Raw genomic sequence first — 15,885 nt, 5'->3', positions numbered from 1 at the left:
TCTTTTCATATATGCTCTTCGTTTCTCACCACTCATTTTAGTTTTTACACCTCTCTTTAGTTCAAAACACCTAATTCCGAACATTGTTAAAATCTCCATGCATTCTATTCACATAAAATCTCCATGTAAACTATTCATAGTCCAACTCATAAAATTGAAGAAGTGTGCCGGCACAACACGATAACAAATCGCAACCATGATTTATATGGGCCGGTACCAATATCACTGAGGGCGATACCGTTTAACCTATCCGACGATCAGGATTATTTAGGATCATTTTGTCCCATGTAAAATGGTATCATCCCTTAGTAAAAGTCTAGTCGTAATGAGTGCCCTTTTCCAATAATTTGTTCATTGATTCCATGTAGCATGGTCATTCCCTTAGTAAAAGTCTAGTCGTAATGAGTGCCCTTTTCCAATAGTAAAAGTCTAGTCGTAATAAGTTTTTTAATCATACATGAGATATTTTTGTTATTTATAAGCTCAACTTGTTGCATGATTTCACATTGAGAATCATCAACTCAAGTTGCTTTGCTAGTGAGATTTTTCAGTGCTTCTCTTCAATGTTCACCAGTAAAAGTAATCAACATTCGTGCATGATTTGTAGGACCCTTTCTTTCCCTCCACTGAGAAAATCTAAACTTAAAAAAAGAAATCATTATTGGGTCAAATCTAGTTTTGTAAATTTGGTTATGGGTTTTCCTCCATGAATATATGCTTCATTCAACAACGTTAAGGAATCTCATCAAAGACAAACTAAACAGTAAAAGTTCGTTCCTTGTCTGTTTGATTCTCTTTTTTCTTGCAATTTCATTTGTTGAGATCAACCCACAAGGCCACAAAGCATCCATTAATCAGTTGTTTATACAAAGATGAACAGCTAAAGGCCATAGAGACAACCATTAATTTTAAAGTACACCAAACAACTTGTTTTCCTTTTATTCTATTCACAAGATCCGAGGAACTGAAAACCGAAAAATAATTAGCACTTTTTACATATTTTTGTATCCAAGTTGGAGAATAACACTAGTGGCGGGTGGTGAAGAATCTTAGGATGACTGTTTGGTTTGAATCTTAGCAAAATCTAGTGTTTTCTTTCCTTCTAGCTTGTTGGTGACGTAGTGTTTACTGTACTCCCCATGGTTGTATCTTCTATACATGCAAGGCCGAGTCATGTCGATAAATTCAGGCAATGGGCCAAGCTCGATCTCATAACTTGGAGCATAAAATGTGACAATTGAAAGCCGGTCTTTGGTTTTGTTCGTCACTGCTCGGTGTTCGACGCTTTTGTATTTCCCATTGGTAAGAACCTGCAAGAGTAAAAATCGAGTGAGAATCAAATAATAAAGCACGGCAGAGAAATTGAGATCTTTTAAGTCGAGGAAACTTACTTCGAGAGTGTCACCAATGTTGATGACAAGGGCATTCTCTATAGGTTGGACTGGAACCCATTTATCGTCCTTAAGGACTTGAAGGCCGACAGAACTACCGGTGCCCTGCTGCAACACTGTCAGAGCACTTCCGTCTGAGTGTGGACTGAGACCCAACACTAGATCAGGCCTCGGGCACGGTGGGTAATAGTTCATTCTCGCAGCTTGAACCGCTTCACCGAACATGTCATTGAATGTATCTTGGTTCAAGCCGAGAGTCAAGGCTATGAATCTCAATAGTTTCTTACATAGTTTCCTTACATTTGTTGAGTACTTCTCTAAAGCTTCACTGCATCACAGACAAGTACAGATTTGTTAATATAACCTCCAACAGTCTAACTATGAAGGGCAGCATATAAATTTGGTGAACTGAGCATACCTGAATTTAGCCGGATTTGTAGGCCAGAGTTTTGGGTTTCTTATCCAGAATGGCTCAACTCCTAGAGCCAACATATTGCACCAATCAAGATTCTGATCTTCAGAGAAGACGAATGCGTGCCCGTACCCTTGAACAGTCCCAGGCAACATCGGATACTTATTTTTTTCCTCCAAAGGTAACATGAAGAACTCCATAGCCACTTCCTCTATAGCCCTTAACAAATCTGTGTCAATCCCATGGTTTACTACCTGTCATTACACCATCGTTTTTTTAGTAAGCTTAATATTAGCTTGACGAACAAACAAGAGGCAGAGTTTATAAGGAAGTTGCATTATACCTGAAAGAAACCCCATTCTTCACAAGAGGCAGCAAGTTTTGGTAGCTCTTCTGTGTTGTTTTCGTCCAGCTTAGAAAGATCGATAACGGGTATTTGCATAGGTACAGAGGTGGGGGTATTCGCAAGTGTTGGCCTTTCGGCGACATCACGAACATACCGTTTAGGAATCGTTTTTGGTTGAAACTTTCTCAGCTCTTGAACATCTTGAATGTGACCAACATTGATTGAAGAAATTGGTACTGGAGCCATTGAAATAAAAGCAAAAGGGTATCTAAGTTGAAACAAACTGAGACTTACTCAACTCTTCTCTCCTTGGTTGGACCATACCTTGAGAGTGAGAGACTCTATTTATAGACATTTCAGACACTGATGTTTAGGGTGAATTTTTAGTGATGTGGGTCATAACTTTCCACTTCTTTTTTTCTTTTTTTGTTCTTTATTCAATTCTGTGGGCAGCCTAGCTATGAGAACCAATTAAGCTGTGACCATCAAAGTGGGAAGTGCGTTTCCTCTCTATTGACATGACACTTGGCTTGCTCTTTTGCATCAGCATCTATGCCCCACAACGTAAGAAACTTAACTTGGTGTGCGCCACCATGGTTGGTGTTGGTTTTGGTACTCAAATTATTGACAATGTTGAAACACTGAGTGAATGATGTCACTGGAACTCGAAAGGAATCTTAACAAAATCATGTCATAAGATGCAATGCATTAAGTTGGGAGGAAAGAAGAATCTCTTTTACTGTTGCAACAAGTATGACTAATTCGAATTGTGCATGTCATGAAAATCACTTTCACGACGGTTTTAGACTCTTGTCATGTGGAGATCTCGTGGGGAAAGTGGAGAGGTTAAAGAAGCACGTTACTACCCAACTCAAAATTGCCAAGACCAATTTCATTCGTCTTCCATTTCAGGTTTCTGTTGATTACCTCTACTCACAGCATTAGTGAGTAGCATTTATCTGAATATGCGCATTCAATGGATGTTCCGGCCAAGGCTTTTTTCTGAATGGTACGAGAGCCTACAGGCTACAGGCCAAAACTCAGTTCTATGAAAAACACTAGTATGCACTACAGCCTACAGGCACATGTTAGAGTATTTTTCGTCCTCTCCTTTTGATTTGAGGTACAAATAAGGCATTTGTAGAAGAATCATATCAGTCGAGCATTCTGATATGTTCCATTATTTTTGCATCTCTCTTTATCTCTCCTTTTGACTGAATAAAGTTCCATATTTGGGATGATTCTTGCTTTGTATGATTAACGAACGATTAAGAAACGGTCGGACTTTTAGTGCAAATTTCTTGACCGTCAACTAATACAGAAATACCCTGATGAAGCCATCATGAGCACAAGAAATCTATAAATTAACTAGTATCCCATATTAGCCATCAAAAACAGAAAAGAATATCCCGTCTCCTTGAAATAAAAAAAGCAAACTTATTTTGCTACCGAAGAAGTAAAAAAGGCAAGATAAAGCATTTGATGAACTGGAAATTGCTACTGTGCGACCTAAAGGAATCAAAACCCTAAAAAGACAAAAGAAACAAAAGAAAAAGAAGAAAAAAAAGCAAAAGAAAGGTACACTCTGTAGAATTTCATGAGGGTAGGGGTGTATGCTGATGTATTTTGCACTGAACCCTCTCACGACACGTTAAGTCGATACAGACAGACACCATAGACCATATTTTACAGAATCCTACCAGTCTTTTTGACTGCACTCTAAACACAGACCTAAAAACACCTTAGGAAAGTGAATTAGAGGAGGGCCACCCACCATTGCCTCTTCTTCAGCCTTCATGTGAGGGTGGAAGTGTTCTTTTTCAGAATTCATGACTTTCCTAGTACATCAGTACATTCACATTTATACAATCCTGTGGTTGATAGTCGGGCAGCTTTAGCCTTTGTTTAGTGCTTCTGGCCTAATTTCAGGTCTCAATAACGTCAAACTAGACACGTGTTTTAGTTTCCGAAGCACCACGACAAAAAAAAATAAAAAGTAAACTCTTCTAAATGCAACAATGGGTAGTAAATCCTGTATAATTCATATCAAGTCAAGTAAACTCTTCTAATTTGTTATTTTACAATGGCACGGTGGTCAATGGTGATGCCTCGGATGTTAAAAGATAAATATGGTGCAAGTTGTGCATTGTCAATACCAAAAAAATCATAAACTTGTTCATTTTGTTGAATACCAAGAAACCTTTGTCAATATATACACATCTACCTCACTGGATACATCTCTGATATTGTTAGTGGCCTTACTATTCTAATGCAAGTGACCTGTAAGATTTAGGTTGGCAAACAATCCAAACAGCAAATGAAGAATGTACATTAGGAAAACTCAGATTGTGTAAAATATTGATGAGCGTATAGAATGATTGATCTATGAATTACACAGTTAACATGAAGAGCTTACTCAGGCTCATACTTCTATGCTATATCAGGAAAATCAAGATAATGAATCGGATAAAAGATTAATATGAAGAGATTGCTAAGATTCATTAACCAACCAGATAAACAATTACCATGATGAGATTGCTAAGACTCACCCCCCGATGCTATGACGGGAACATCAAGATAACTAACCAGATAAATAATCTGTGGTTTTAAACACTAATATGTTAAGATGGTTCTATAACAAGGATAGCAAGTGAAGAGTGGCCTTACCAATTAGATCTCCCTCTTTCCATGTATCCCCAAAATAAATACTTGCACCACCACAAATCTTAAACGAGTTTATTAGGCATACAGAAAGACATGAATAACCTGTCACCCACAGAAAAGACAAAAAATAATAAACTGAGTAACTGAGATATAACCAGCTTTCATTGATTTTAAAACTTAACCGTGAAATAACCAGCTTTCCATTGATTTTAAAACTTAAGGAGTCTTAAATACCTTGTAGGGAGAAACTCAGAGACAGTACAGATAGAACTCCTACAATGCAAACTCGCAACCTAAAATAATTTCTTTGCTTATTCTGTTATCTAACTAATTTCTGATTGTTTCTCCATTCAGAAAAGAATGATGTCATATTGGATTGTTGGAAGTCGGAAGAGGCCATGAATAACACAACCTACAACACAAAAAGAAAACTTAAGATATGAGATGAAAAGACATGTCTAAATTGAAATAAATGGTGGACCGCAAATTAGATAATACCTGAGGATTTCTACTGCGATTGGCTTCAAAGCAAGTTTGTACAAGAGCAACCAAAAGCACCATGAAAACTGAACTTGAGACTAGATTCAATAGAATATTTGCTGTATGTATGTATATCTTTTTAAACTCCTCATAACTAACTATGTTATCTATTTTAATGGGTAAAAAAAAAAGAGATCAAAACTTGGGACCTTCTGCAGAAATGCCAGAAAGACGGGATCAATCAGAATGTAAAGTTCTAAGCCTACTTAACACATTTATCATCATTATCTCTATCTTCATCTTCAAATGGCCATATATGCACAGTTCAGTATAACCCCCAAACCCTCATTGGACTGACTGTCACCTGTACAAAGAAACCCTTTCTTCCCCTTAACTACCATTAGAACTCGTGGGTTGGGATGCTTTTGCTCAATATCCATATCAAAACCAAAACATCGCGAAGTTGCTGGATCTCATTTCATACACATGTTACAAAAGAGAAAGGATAACATTTCTGAATTTTTCACCAGTACTCTTGAGTGCTGAGAAGAGATACAACAAGCTTCTTTTTTTCATCGGCTCCTCCAAATGGCCAGCATACTCAGAAGTAAACCATGGGAACTAGATGAATTTACAGGGTTCACATTTTTTCCTGCCCATTGTGATCTCAACGGCTAATGGTTTCCATTGCAAGCCGTACAAGACGAAGTAATCCATCTATGTCATGGAATGTGAAATCAATGACACTCTTAACAGAAGACATAACGTCTGCACCTGCATTAGCAGCTGCAAGTGCGAGTGCGTTTTGAGATTTTCTGCTAGCCTCCATTGCATTATTAACATTCTCTGCCTACAAAAACATCAAAATGACTTTAACTAAGTGCATTTCGTACATGAACATAGATACTTATGGACAGAAATGTATCATTTGTATACTTAAATGACACATAAAATCTCATCAGTTCCTCTATATCTAAGGAAATAATGCAAGGTTTTACTGCTTTACGCATGAGAAATTGTCCTACGCCAGTTAGACTTACAAGCATGAAAACATTGTACTACGCCAGTTAGACTTACAAAGTTGAGTAACCGCACAAATTTGGGGTGGTTTCGAGCAACAATTTCATGGCTCCCAGTAATTTGAGAACCGTCAGCTTTGGCTAATGCAACCTTATCCAGCGTGACTTGATTGTTTAAGTTATCAACACCCGAGGAAGATGACGACGGAGACTCACCTAAAGCAGTAGCACCATCTGGGAATATGAGTATAAATCTAGCTTAAGCAAATCATTCAAACAATGAGTGCCATATTGAACTTCTAATTTACCTGGAGGTGCCATTTTAAGAGCTTCTTGCAATTCATGTCGATCCTTGTTTACAATCAAATTTTTAGAATAAATAACCTTCATGTATGCTACTTCGGTGCATTTGTAAGCTAGAGCAGCTGCAGCCATTACGTTGAGTTTTTCATATGCATGGGCAACATAACTACAAATTTTCAAAATCCCAGAAAGTACTATCAGCATAATTAGCTGAAAAGAGTTTTTAGAAGATAAGCTCTAGTTCACTGTATACATAAATTAAGCACGAATGCATGAATGGCAAGGTAGTGGAGCCATTACATTTAAACTACAATTGAAGTGTCAAGTACTTACTCCCAGAGTTTCGCGGTACTGCTATACATTTCTATCATGTAATTCATATCTCCGCGTTTGGTACTCTCAGTGTTGCAGCGTTCTAAAAGTGAGGAACCATGAAGAAATTTCAAACACGCCTGGAAGTATATTTCAGCACTTTCAAGCTCTTGACCAAGTTTCTATAAATGATGACCAATCATTAAAAAAAAAAAAAAAAAAAGTCAAACTGAGAACATCCATTAAACGTTCATATGAAGCTTAAGAGATAGACAATATAGTTTGAGTAGTTGAGTAGAGGATACCATAAGTCGATCAGCCGTGTGTTTAAGATCCTTGGCTTCTTTAATAGCATTTGCAGCAGCCTGACTCGAAGGATCCTTTTTAACAGGAATCTGGGTGGCATTCAGATCCTTGGCCGGATACCCGCAGGTAGTAGATTGTCTTGAGTGAGTCTTACTGTAGTTCTCAAGCTTCGTTGGACCTTCAGATATCTTCAAAGTACCACGGGTGTCAACCACTGTATCTGATCCACTGATGCTGATCTTCCCAGCTACTGGTTGATATAAGTGTGCTAATAACTCTTCTTTATCCCCAGAACACGACAGAAGTTTCTCTTTTTCAGTTGCTATCCCCAGATGATTTGTTAATATCTCGGAGGCGAACTTGCTTGGAGCCTCCTCAGTTTCATGGAACTGCAGTGAGGTTTGCTTTGGTCTGCATTTTCCAGCCTTACTGTTAGCACCATTCAATTTTACTTCTGAAGAATCTTCATTTCCGCCAAATTTAGGCCGATCATCTATTTTACCTTCAGTTGGAGGAATTCCGATGGGATGTTTCTTGCTAGACCTATTCTTCTCAACCTTACTGGTCTCAACAGCACACTTCTCCACAAAGCTGCTCTTTTCAATCCTTGGTTCTTCATTATATGAAGTATTCTGTGATCCCATCCCCATCTGAAATCTCAAGTTCTTTTTTTGATACTGCTCCTGCTCAGGGTATGGACTGAAGACCTTTGCATCACATTCACCATGAGCAGATTTTGAACTTCTAATTTTATCATTTGATTGTAAGGACTCCTTGGATTTCTTAACCTTAGACCCAGTAGAGTTGTAGCAGTTACTATTCACCAAATTATGATCATCAGCATTGGACGCAGAAGATATAGCTTGTGCTTTAGATTCACCATTTAAAGGGTGAATAGCATCTCTATCCTGATGATGGACCCCAGATGATACCCGGGAGCTTCGAGGAATAACTCCCTCCATCCTTTCAGTCTCAAAATTCCCACCATCCGGTTCATTACCAGGGCATCGTAGAGAACTGCCACCCCCGGCAGAGAACTTATCCTTCTCCCAAGGTTTCCTTCTTTCCCGTATAATCTTCACTGGGTTGGAGTTCCTCAAAGGGGATGAAGAAACTGACGCTACTGGTGAGCCTTTAACCTCCTGAATGTCATATCTTGTTTTGGAAGAGCCTGATACTTTGGAAGAGCTTGAAGAAGGAGCAACAGTATTCTGTATATCTCCAATATCCTTTTTAAGGATTTCCATACCATCCAAAGACCGTGGAGAGGCTGTACTTTCTCCTACATATTGCCCCAGTTGCTGTTCCTTGTCAAGATATCCGCCATTGCTTTCTTTTGTTTCAAGAGGTAATGTACTTTTACTATTGGATATAAGAATTCGAGTTCCCCTACCTCGTTTGGCAGTTTTATCACCCCCCTTGCTTAAACTTAACTCCTTGACCTCCGGTTTAGATACCCTCGCCTTCTTTTCCTTTCCTTGCTCACTCTCATTGGTTTCTTCCTTCACAAAAAAACTGCTGTCACTGAAATGAGGAACAGTACTCGGGTGGCTCTCTGGTGGATAAATTTCACTCTTCTGCCACTCCTTAACCTTCCTCTTCTTCCCAGCAATACCTCCATCTTTCACAGGAACCGCAACTTGTCCCTTGGAATTTTTTATGGAAACTATTGTTCTGTCCTTGGAACCACATTTGACATCCTTAATAATCATGTTCTTTGCAATAACATTCATGGAATTGGGACCGCTTTTTGCAGCCTCCTGGCTATGGTCATTCATCCAGTGCTCATTACCACAATCTAATGACTTCCTTTTCTTTGAGACTTTAAGCTCATCTTGATCTTCCCCCCTTTTCCTATTTACTCTAGGGTGCTTTACATCATCTACACAAATATAAATCAGCAGGAATAAATTAAACATTGCTTATTAATGCTCATGAAAAATGTGTTTACATAGCTATATCATTAGACTTACTTGACCGCAGAAAGTTCGAGGGATCAGATTCCATTGGCGATTGGACCACATCATGTAAGTTTCTGCTCTTCAAAGAAGCCTTTAAACTGTTCTCTGTGGAGTTAGATATGTCTTTTTGGTATGCCTTCGGTGCTCCTTTTTGTAGTTTCTTCTTTCCAACATTAAATCCACCATGCGAATCATCACCACTGTGAGTTAAATTCATATCTTGACCAGCCAAAGTTACTCCTGGTGCAACAGCCCCGTGAGGAAGATTGTTCACATTTTGATTCACAGGTACAGGAGGGAGTTGGTGCAGTGCGTAGAAAGCTGTTGTTGTATCATCCTGGCTGAAATCACATCGGTTCATTCCGGGCCTAGTAACATCGATAAACATTCAACCTTATTATAAAAAGAAAAAGAAAAACATCTGAATCAGCATGTTCTTTATCAGAACCTAGTACCCAAGAGATAATGCTTTTTAAGTGCTACTGTGCATTGAATATCATTAATTATAGAACCTAGAGATGCTCCAGTAAGAAACTTACAGCCAGTCAAGCATGCCACAGTGCCACGTTTTGGGAAAGCTTTCGGGATCCATACCATATGGTATAAGACGCCACTTGGAGCACTTGTCACAGCCAACCCATTGATCCACAGCAGGAACATCGGAAACAGGCTCACTTCCTGTTAACGGGGTAACAATGGGATTCAACTTTGTATATGCTTCAGAAGACAGCAGGTTCTCAACCTTTCTGGTGACATTTGATCTTTCCTTTGCTTTGTCAGTAATGTTGGGATTTTCTTTCTCCTCTACATGGAGCACTGAGTCGATTGCCTTATATCTAGGAGTTTCCAGCAAATCCATTCTATTCTCTGGCAGCTCGACTTTTGCGTCCCCACAAAGATCAGTACCCCTTTCTCTGGGTTTACCAGAATCCTTGTGTGATCTCTTATTCCCAGTTTTACTCGTTAAAGGGAACTCACCTGTTTTATTCGTTTTTTCTTTCCCAGATGAAGAAGAAGCAACCTTTGAGATTCTTTTAGGAAACTCTTTGGCTGGAACATCTTTCCCTACAATCCCATTAAGTTTCAAATTTCCCCCATCTGATGATTTTCTCCTCGCGAGAGTCACTTTTATTCCATGTTTAGCAGCGGATGTTTTACGTGTTGAAGGATCAACAAGTCCACCAACATCCAGAAGTTCCCTTCCCTTAGATGCATCAATCTTATTCATAGATAGGTCCTGGATTTCGCCATCTTTCCTCCTCCGGAAATTTCTTGGTTCAATCAGATCGCCCTTAAGAAGAGTCGCATTTCCACCTTTCGAACACTTAAAGGGCATGTTAATCTTTAAATTTTGCTTCCCAGAGCTATCCACGCTGTGCCCAACAATTGGCTCAAACATTTCCTTCTTCGAAATGCCAGACACAAACTCTTCTTTTACGGCACGTATACTCAATCCCCCAGATTCCCGACCAAAATTTTGAAATAGGTCATCAGTTACACCTTTCAACTTAGATATAGGGGAAACTTTAACATTACAAGGTACTGAATTAACGGCATCTATTTTCTTCTTCAAGAAAGAACTACCTTTACCTGCATCACTAACATTTTTGTTATTCACGTCGACTGACTTTTTATCCACCAGTTTCCTTTTCTCAGCATAAACTTTTCTATCACCCCTTAAACTAGATTCATCTACACAAGGTGCAGAACTTTCCTGGCTACTTTTGTAGGATAAGCCACATTTATTGTCACCCATAAGCTTTTCTTTCTTCATTAGGAGCAAGAGACTGTCCGACAGAGGTGATAACAGAACACCACCAGGAACTGGAAAAGAAGTCATAATCTGTTCCATTGGATAGATAAACAAAAGTATACTAAGTCACTCACTATCCATCCATCGGGCAAAAAATTAAAAACAGATAAAGATGAAAGGTTTACCCGAATCATGCTCGTCGGAGATTCATCAGGTGCGTCATGAGATTCGAGAGACAACCCTCCACTCTCAGTGGCACTGTCATCAAACGATGAGGAAGGAGAGATATCAAGGCCAAGACCACTGTAAATTTCAGCATTTGTCCGAGCCGGCATACTACCAGGGCCCACTTTGATTCGGACCTTCAGCGTTTTCTTCTCATTTGGATTAATCGACACTGGTTTGTGTGCCGAAGTAAAATCCCCGACAAATGCTGGAGCTCTATAAACAGGATGCTGCTCTGCAGAAATTGTAGAACGGTCTGGTCCAAGCCCCATGACGTGGGTCACACTTGATGCAACTTTGGCATTCTCGAGAGCATCCTATATGGTAACAGAACCCCATAACACATAAACAAGTCAGTGATTAAGTACTTCCGTGTGGAACCTATTTTTCAAAACAAGCCGCTTTTTACAGATTGAAGAAAGATTATGTGGGTGTAAATTGACTGTCTAGTCTGACCAATTTTTTACCTCTGACTGCAAGTTGTTAGGCGACTTTGGTGCATTGTAGTTCTGAATTTTCTGTGGAGTCCTCGGATGAGATAAGACAATAGGAGAGTTTTGGTAGGATGGTAAGAATGAACCATACCCACCAAATTTTGGTCCTGGGAAAATGTAAAACCATCATTTTCGTAATACAAGAAAATCAGTGATGGCTCTGTTGGGGAGCAAGAAGATCCACAGTTTCCGCTAAGGCTCACTTACCCAAATTATCAGCAGAAATGCCCCTTTCAAAAGCTTCCTTATGATGTCCCAAACAATCTTCAATCTTCTCATCCTTCACAGAAATGGATTTTGTTAATATCACAGAAGAATTTAATATATTAAGTTGTTGCCCAGCAACAATTTATCAGATGTCACAGGGAACGAGAACCGCAAAATTAAAAACTAAATATAAGAGTTTGCACAACTCTAAGTTCAGATTGGGCTATCATTTCTTTCACCGGGAGTTCAAACTAAAGTTCACAGATTAGTTCCCACCAAATATTCGACTTAATTAGCTTTACTATGTCATCCCTGATAATAATATACAACTAGACAGTCAAAAATTAATAGGTTACTGAAAGTGGCTTCACATACACAGTACATACAAAACTTATCAACACACTCGTAACTAGGTCAGACTATAAACCGGTTGTACATGATTCTGTAATCAGTTCAATTTCATACTACAATCACACAATCAAATATCTCCAAGTTATTTTAAGTCCATAGATAGCACAATCAATTACGAGTGACTTTCTCTCATTATTGGTTTACTTTGTTTGATGATGATGATGATTGTGAAACTTATTGCACTAAACTCACAGATAAATCCATCAAAACACTATAGTTCAACCTAACGACCGACACAACCTAATGTTCGTTTCAAGAAACAAAATCAGAACTTAAAACATGGCAATCAAAGTTAAATTCCTTACAATGTAGGAAAGATGAACATCAGGGTCAATGTTGGATTCATCATTCTCCTCTTGGTAATAATTATAGGCTTCCCCTTCTTCCACCTCATTCTCCTCCATATCTCAATCCCAATATCAAAACCTAAAACCCTTTCTTACAAACCCTAACATAAAAAAGAAAACCCTAAAAAATCCCTCTCCCTCCCTAAAAACCAAACGAAGTTGGGTCCTTTTCCATGTACTACTCAAGATCAACAAATAAATAGAAACAAAAGCATTCAGCCACACTAAAATCCTTTCAAAACCATTACAACCATCAACATATATCACCTAGCCGTGATCAAGACTCATCCTTAAAACTAACCCCAAACCCTCTCTTTCTCTCTCTAAAAACTCTCTCTTTCTCAATATCAAAAACAAACAAAATTGGGTTCTTTCAACTTGGATTTTTTTCTATAACGAAGGAATCAAAATCCGCACTTTCAAACTCTAGATTCAATTCTTGGTTTTGATTGAGCGAAGAAGATTCAGAGAATGAGAGATTATTGTGTTTTCTTCTGTGTTTCAAAAATTCCCTTTTTGATCAAGAAATACAATAAAAAGGGTTTTTATTTGGACTTGTGGGTCACTCTCACATTCTCTGTGTTGTCAAAAACTCTTGGGTGTGATTAAAAATGGAAATTTTGTTATTTTGACGAATTACACTTGTAAGGACTCTGAATGGATACGAGGGGTAGAATAGTAATCAAGTGACGACAGCATATTCATGTTTTTTTCTTGTCATCTCTCCCTCGAGGAAAAATATGACCTATTTTTTTTTAATAGAAAAATCTGAACAAAAAAGCCAGGGCTGCACATATTTTGGTTTTCAATCCGTATTGAATTTGGTCCAGCAGAAAAAACCAAGAAACTAGAGACCTGAAACCGAAAATCCAAAAACCGCAAGACCATTCTGGATGGTTGGTTTTGATTTGACGTTACAAAAAAGCCAACAACCCAGAAAAAAATAAATAAACAAAGAAAATTTAAGAATCAATACCAAAAAAACCAATAAAAACCAGGATTACATGTAATAAACCTTCATCGTAATATAATATACCTAACCTTCAATAAATATACCTATAAAAAAAGAGTCCAATTAAAATCAAAGATGATATTCAATTATAAAAATATTAAGAAAAAATCACTGGATATAATTTGCTTTAGTTTATTTTGAATACGATGATTTTGTTTACTTATAATAAATTTAGCTTAATAACAAACTTATAATAATTTTTAACTTATAATTAAATTTTTAATTAATTTAAAGTTAAACTATAATAAAAACCAGAAAAAAACTGAAGGAAGAAAAAAAAACGGCGGGAAGGTTTTGGTTTCCAATATTATAAACCGCGCATGATCTGATTTGGTTTTTGCTTTTTCATAAAAGACATTGGTTTGGTTCTTGCGTCTGGCATAAAACCGAACCAAGGACAGTCCTAACGACATATATCAAAGGATCTCATGCTCATCTGAGGTGGAGTTATCTTTTTAAGAAAAAGTCTTAACATACCGAGATCTAAAACAAAGCCAAGACCGACAGACATTAAATGACTACTAACCTAGGGCATAACGAGGGCCATTAATTAAAATGTGAGAGCCGGTTTTAAAACTTATTTTAGATATCACTTCCTTTAATTTGTTTTTTATTCATGTTTTCTTATCAATACTTTCTCTAAGGAAAAATGATATTGTTATTTTATTTTTTGTTCATGAGTTTTTTCTTGTACTTTCTCTGAAGGAAAGAGTTCATGTTTAAAAAAAAAGTTCAAAACGACCTAAAAAAGCTTTACGAACTAAATGAATATACGAAATAATAAATACTGTGTGTGAATCAGGAGCATGTGTACAATAACTTCTTTCCCTTGCAAATCGGGCGAAAACTGAGTTGACCTGGTGGATATTGTTTTCCTCAACCATCTCTTTTTCATTTTTTTGCGCTTTACTTTCAAATTTACGGTTAGTTTATACCATTGTTCAACATAAGAGCATCTCCAACAGGGGGTGAATCTTCATTTTTTTTAGTGACACATAGAATTTTAGACCCCCGTTTGGCATGAATCCATTTCCAACAGTAGGGTCTTACAAATTAGGAGGGACCAATTACTAATTATGAAGGTGTTCAAGAAAGTGTTATCTACACCTCCGGCCCCACCTCCATGTCATATTTTTCACTAATTTTTTATTAAAATTCTCTACTGTTGGAGATGGGTTTTTAAATATGAGGTCCAATATTTACTCTGTGTGTAGATCCCATAAATAAAAGGACTAAATAGAAAAGCCACGTAAGATTTTTTGCACCTTCTGTTGGAGATGCTCTAACAGGGTGTTAGTCCTCAAGGGAGTTGGGGGAGTTGGGTGTAGTTGTGTTTTTTCCCGTTAGTCGTGAGGGAGTTCGAGGGAGTCTCTCAAAATCCCCGTTAGTCGTGGAAGAGTTTAGAAGAGTCTCCCAAACTCCCTAAAAAACCCCGTTAGTCATGGGGGAGTTTTAAAGAAACTCTTAAACTCCCTGTTAGTGGTAAAAATTAGATTGATAGGGAGTTTGTTTTTTTTTTGGGAGTTCTGGGGAGTTCTAGGGAGTTTATAGTGTATTTTTGCCTCACTCCAAATCTCTCAAAAAAGTAGAGATTTTGGGAGAGTCTCTCAAACTCCCTACACTCAACACACCAAACTCTCTCAAACTCCCTATACTCTCTTACACTCCCTAAAAATCCCCAAGATTCAAAATACATTAAACTCCCTCCAACTCACTCGTGGACTAACCCCCTGTCTATTTTGATTAACACACGTGGACATCATTGTTCAAAATTTATGTTGATTGTATCTTATCATATATAGTTGGTTCCCAAATAAAAAATGATTTTTTTTTATTTTTCTTATGCTGATAAAGGTTCTAATGTTCTTTCTTTCTTTATATAGTAGGTTGATGAAGGATAGTTAATTTGTTATAGATAATAATATCAATTATAGATGTTTGTAATTGCAAAAAGTATAAACGATGATCTTAATTATTATTTTTCAAATTTAACGTTTTTTTTATTATGATCCTAATTACGAGGGAATCCAAACAATATATATTTATAATGAAAAGAAATTACAACTCTTACATATGTCAGATGTCTTTAGCCGTGATGAGACTGAGATGGTCAGATGCAGTGTTTGTCTTGGAAAATATTCGTCCAAGCTCAAAACCCCATATTGTTTTGTTGATGAAGGATAGCTAATTTGTTATAGATAATAATATTAATTATAGATGTTTTTAATTGCAAATGGTATAA

General features: G+C 37.6%; 2 protein-coding genes across 2 annotated transcripts; both read right to left on the bottom strand.

Annotated features, from left to right (window-relative positions):
* Window positions 1-813: 813 nt before the first annotated feature.
* LOC113350221 (protein SRG1-like) lies at window positions 814-2,504 on the bottom strand. The gene is made up of 4 exons (XM_026594333.1): window positions 2,147-2,504; window positions 1,810-2,057; window positions 1,392-1,719; window positions 814-1,310 (listed from the first exon to the last, which is right to left on the bottom strand). The coding sequence occupies exons 1-4, from the start codon at window positions 2,393-2,395 to the stop codon at window positions 1,050-1,052; spliced, it is 1,086 nt and encodes a 361-aa protein (XP_026450118.1). The 5' UTR covers window positions 2,396-2,504; the 3' UTR covers window positions 814-1,049.
* Window positions 2,505-4,480: 1,976 nt separating this feature from the next.
* Window positions 4,481-13,210, bottom strand: LOC113350220. Its single transcript, XM_026594332.1, has 13 exons — window positions 12,590-13,210; window positions 11,874-11,946; window positions 11,640-11,773; window positions 11,133-11,489; window positions 9,734-11,037; window positions 9,207-9,562; window positions 7,233-9,115; window positions 6,949-7,109; window positions 6,621-6,781; window positions 6,371-6,528; window positions 5,312-6,143; window positions 5,048-5,225; window positions 4,481-4,915 (listed from the first exon to the last, which is right to left on the bottom strand). The coding sequence occupies exons 1-11, from the start codon at window positions 12,686-12,688 to the stop codon at window positions 5,961-5,963; spliced, it is 4,869 nt and encodes a 1,622-aa protein (XP_026450117.1). The 5' UTR covers window positions 12,689-13,210; the 3' UTR covers window positions 4,481-4,915; window positions 5,048-5,225; window positions 5,312-5,960.
* Between the last annotated feature and the right edge of the window lie 2,675 nt (window positions 13,211-15,885).

Source organism: Papaver somniferum, chromosome 2, assembly GCF_003573695.1.
Source record: "Papaver somniferum cultivar HN1 chromosome 2, ASM357369v1, whole genome shotgun sequence".
NCBI lineage: Eukaryota > Viridiplantae > Streptophyta > Magnoliopsida > Ranunculales > Papaveraceae > Papaver > Papaver somniferum.
The sequence above is the reverse complement of the archived record's forward strand: the minus strand, read 5'-3'. Positions and strand labels throughout refer to the sequence as shown.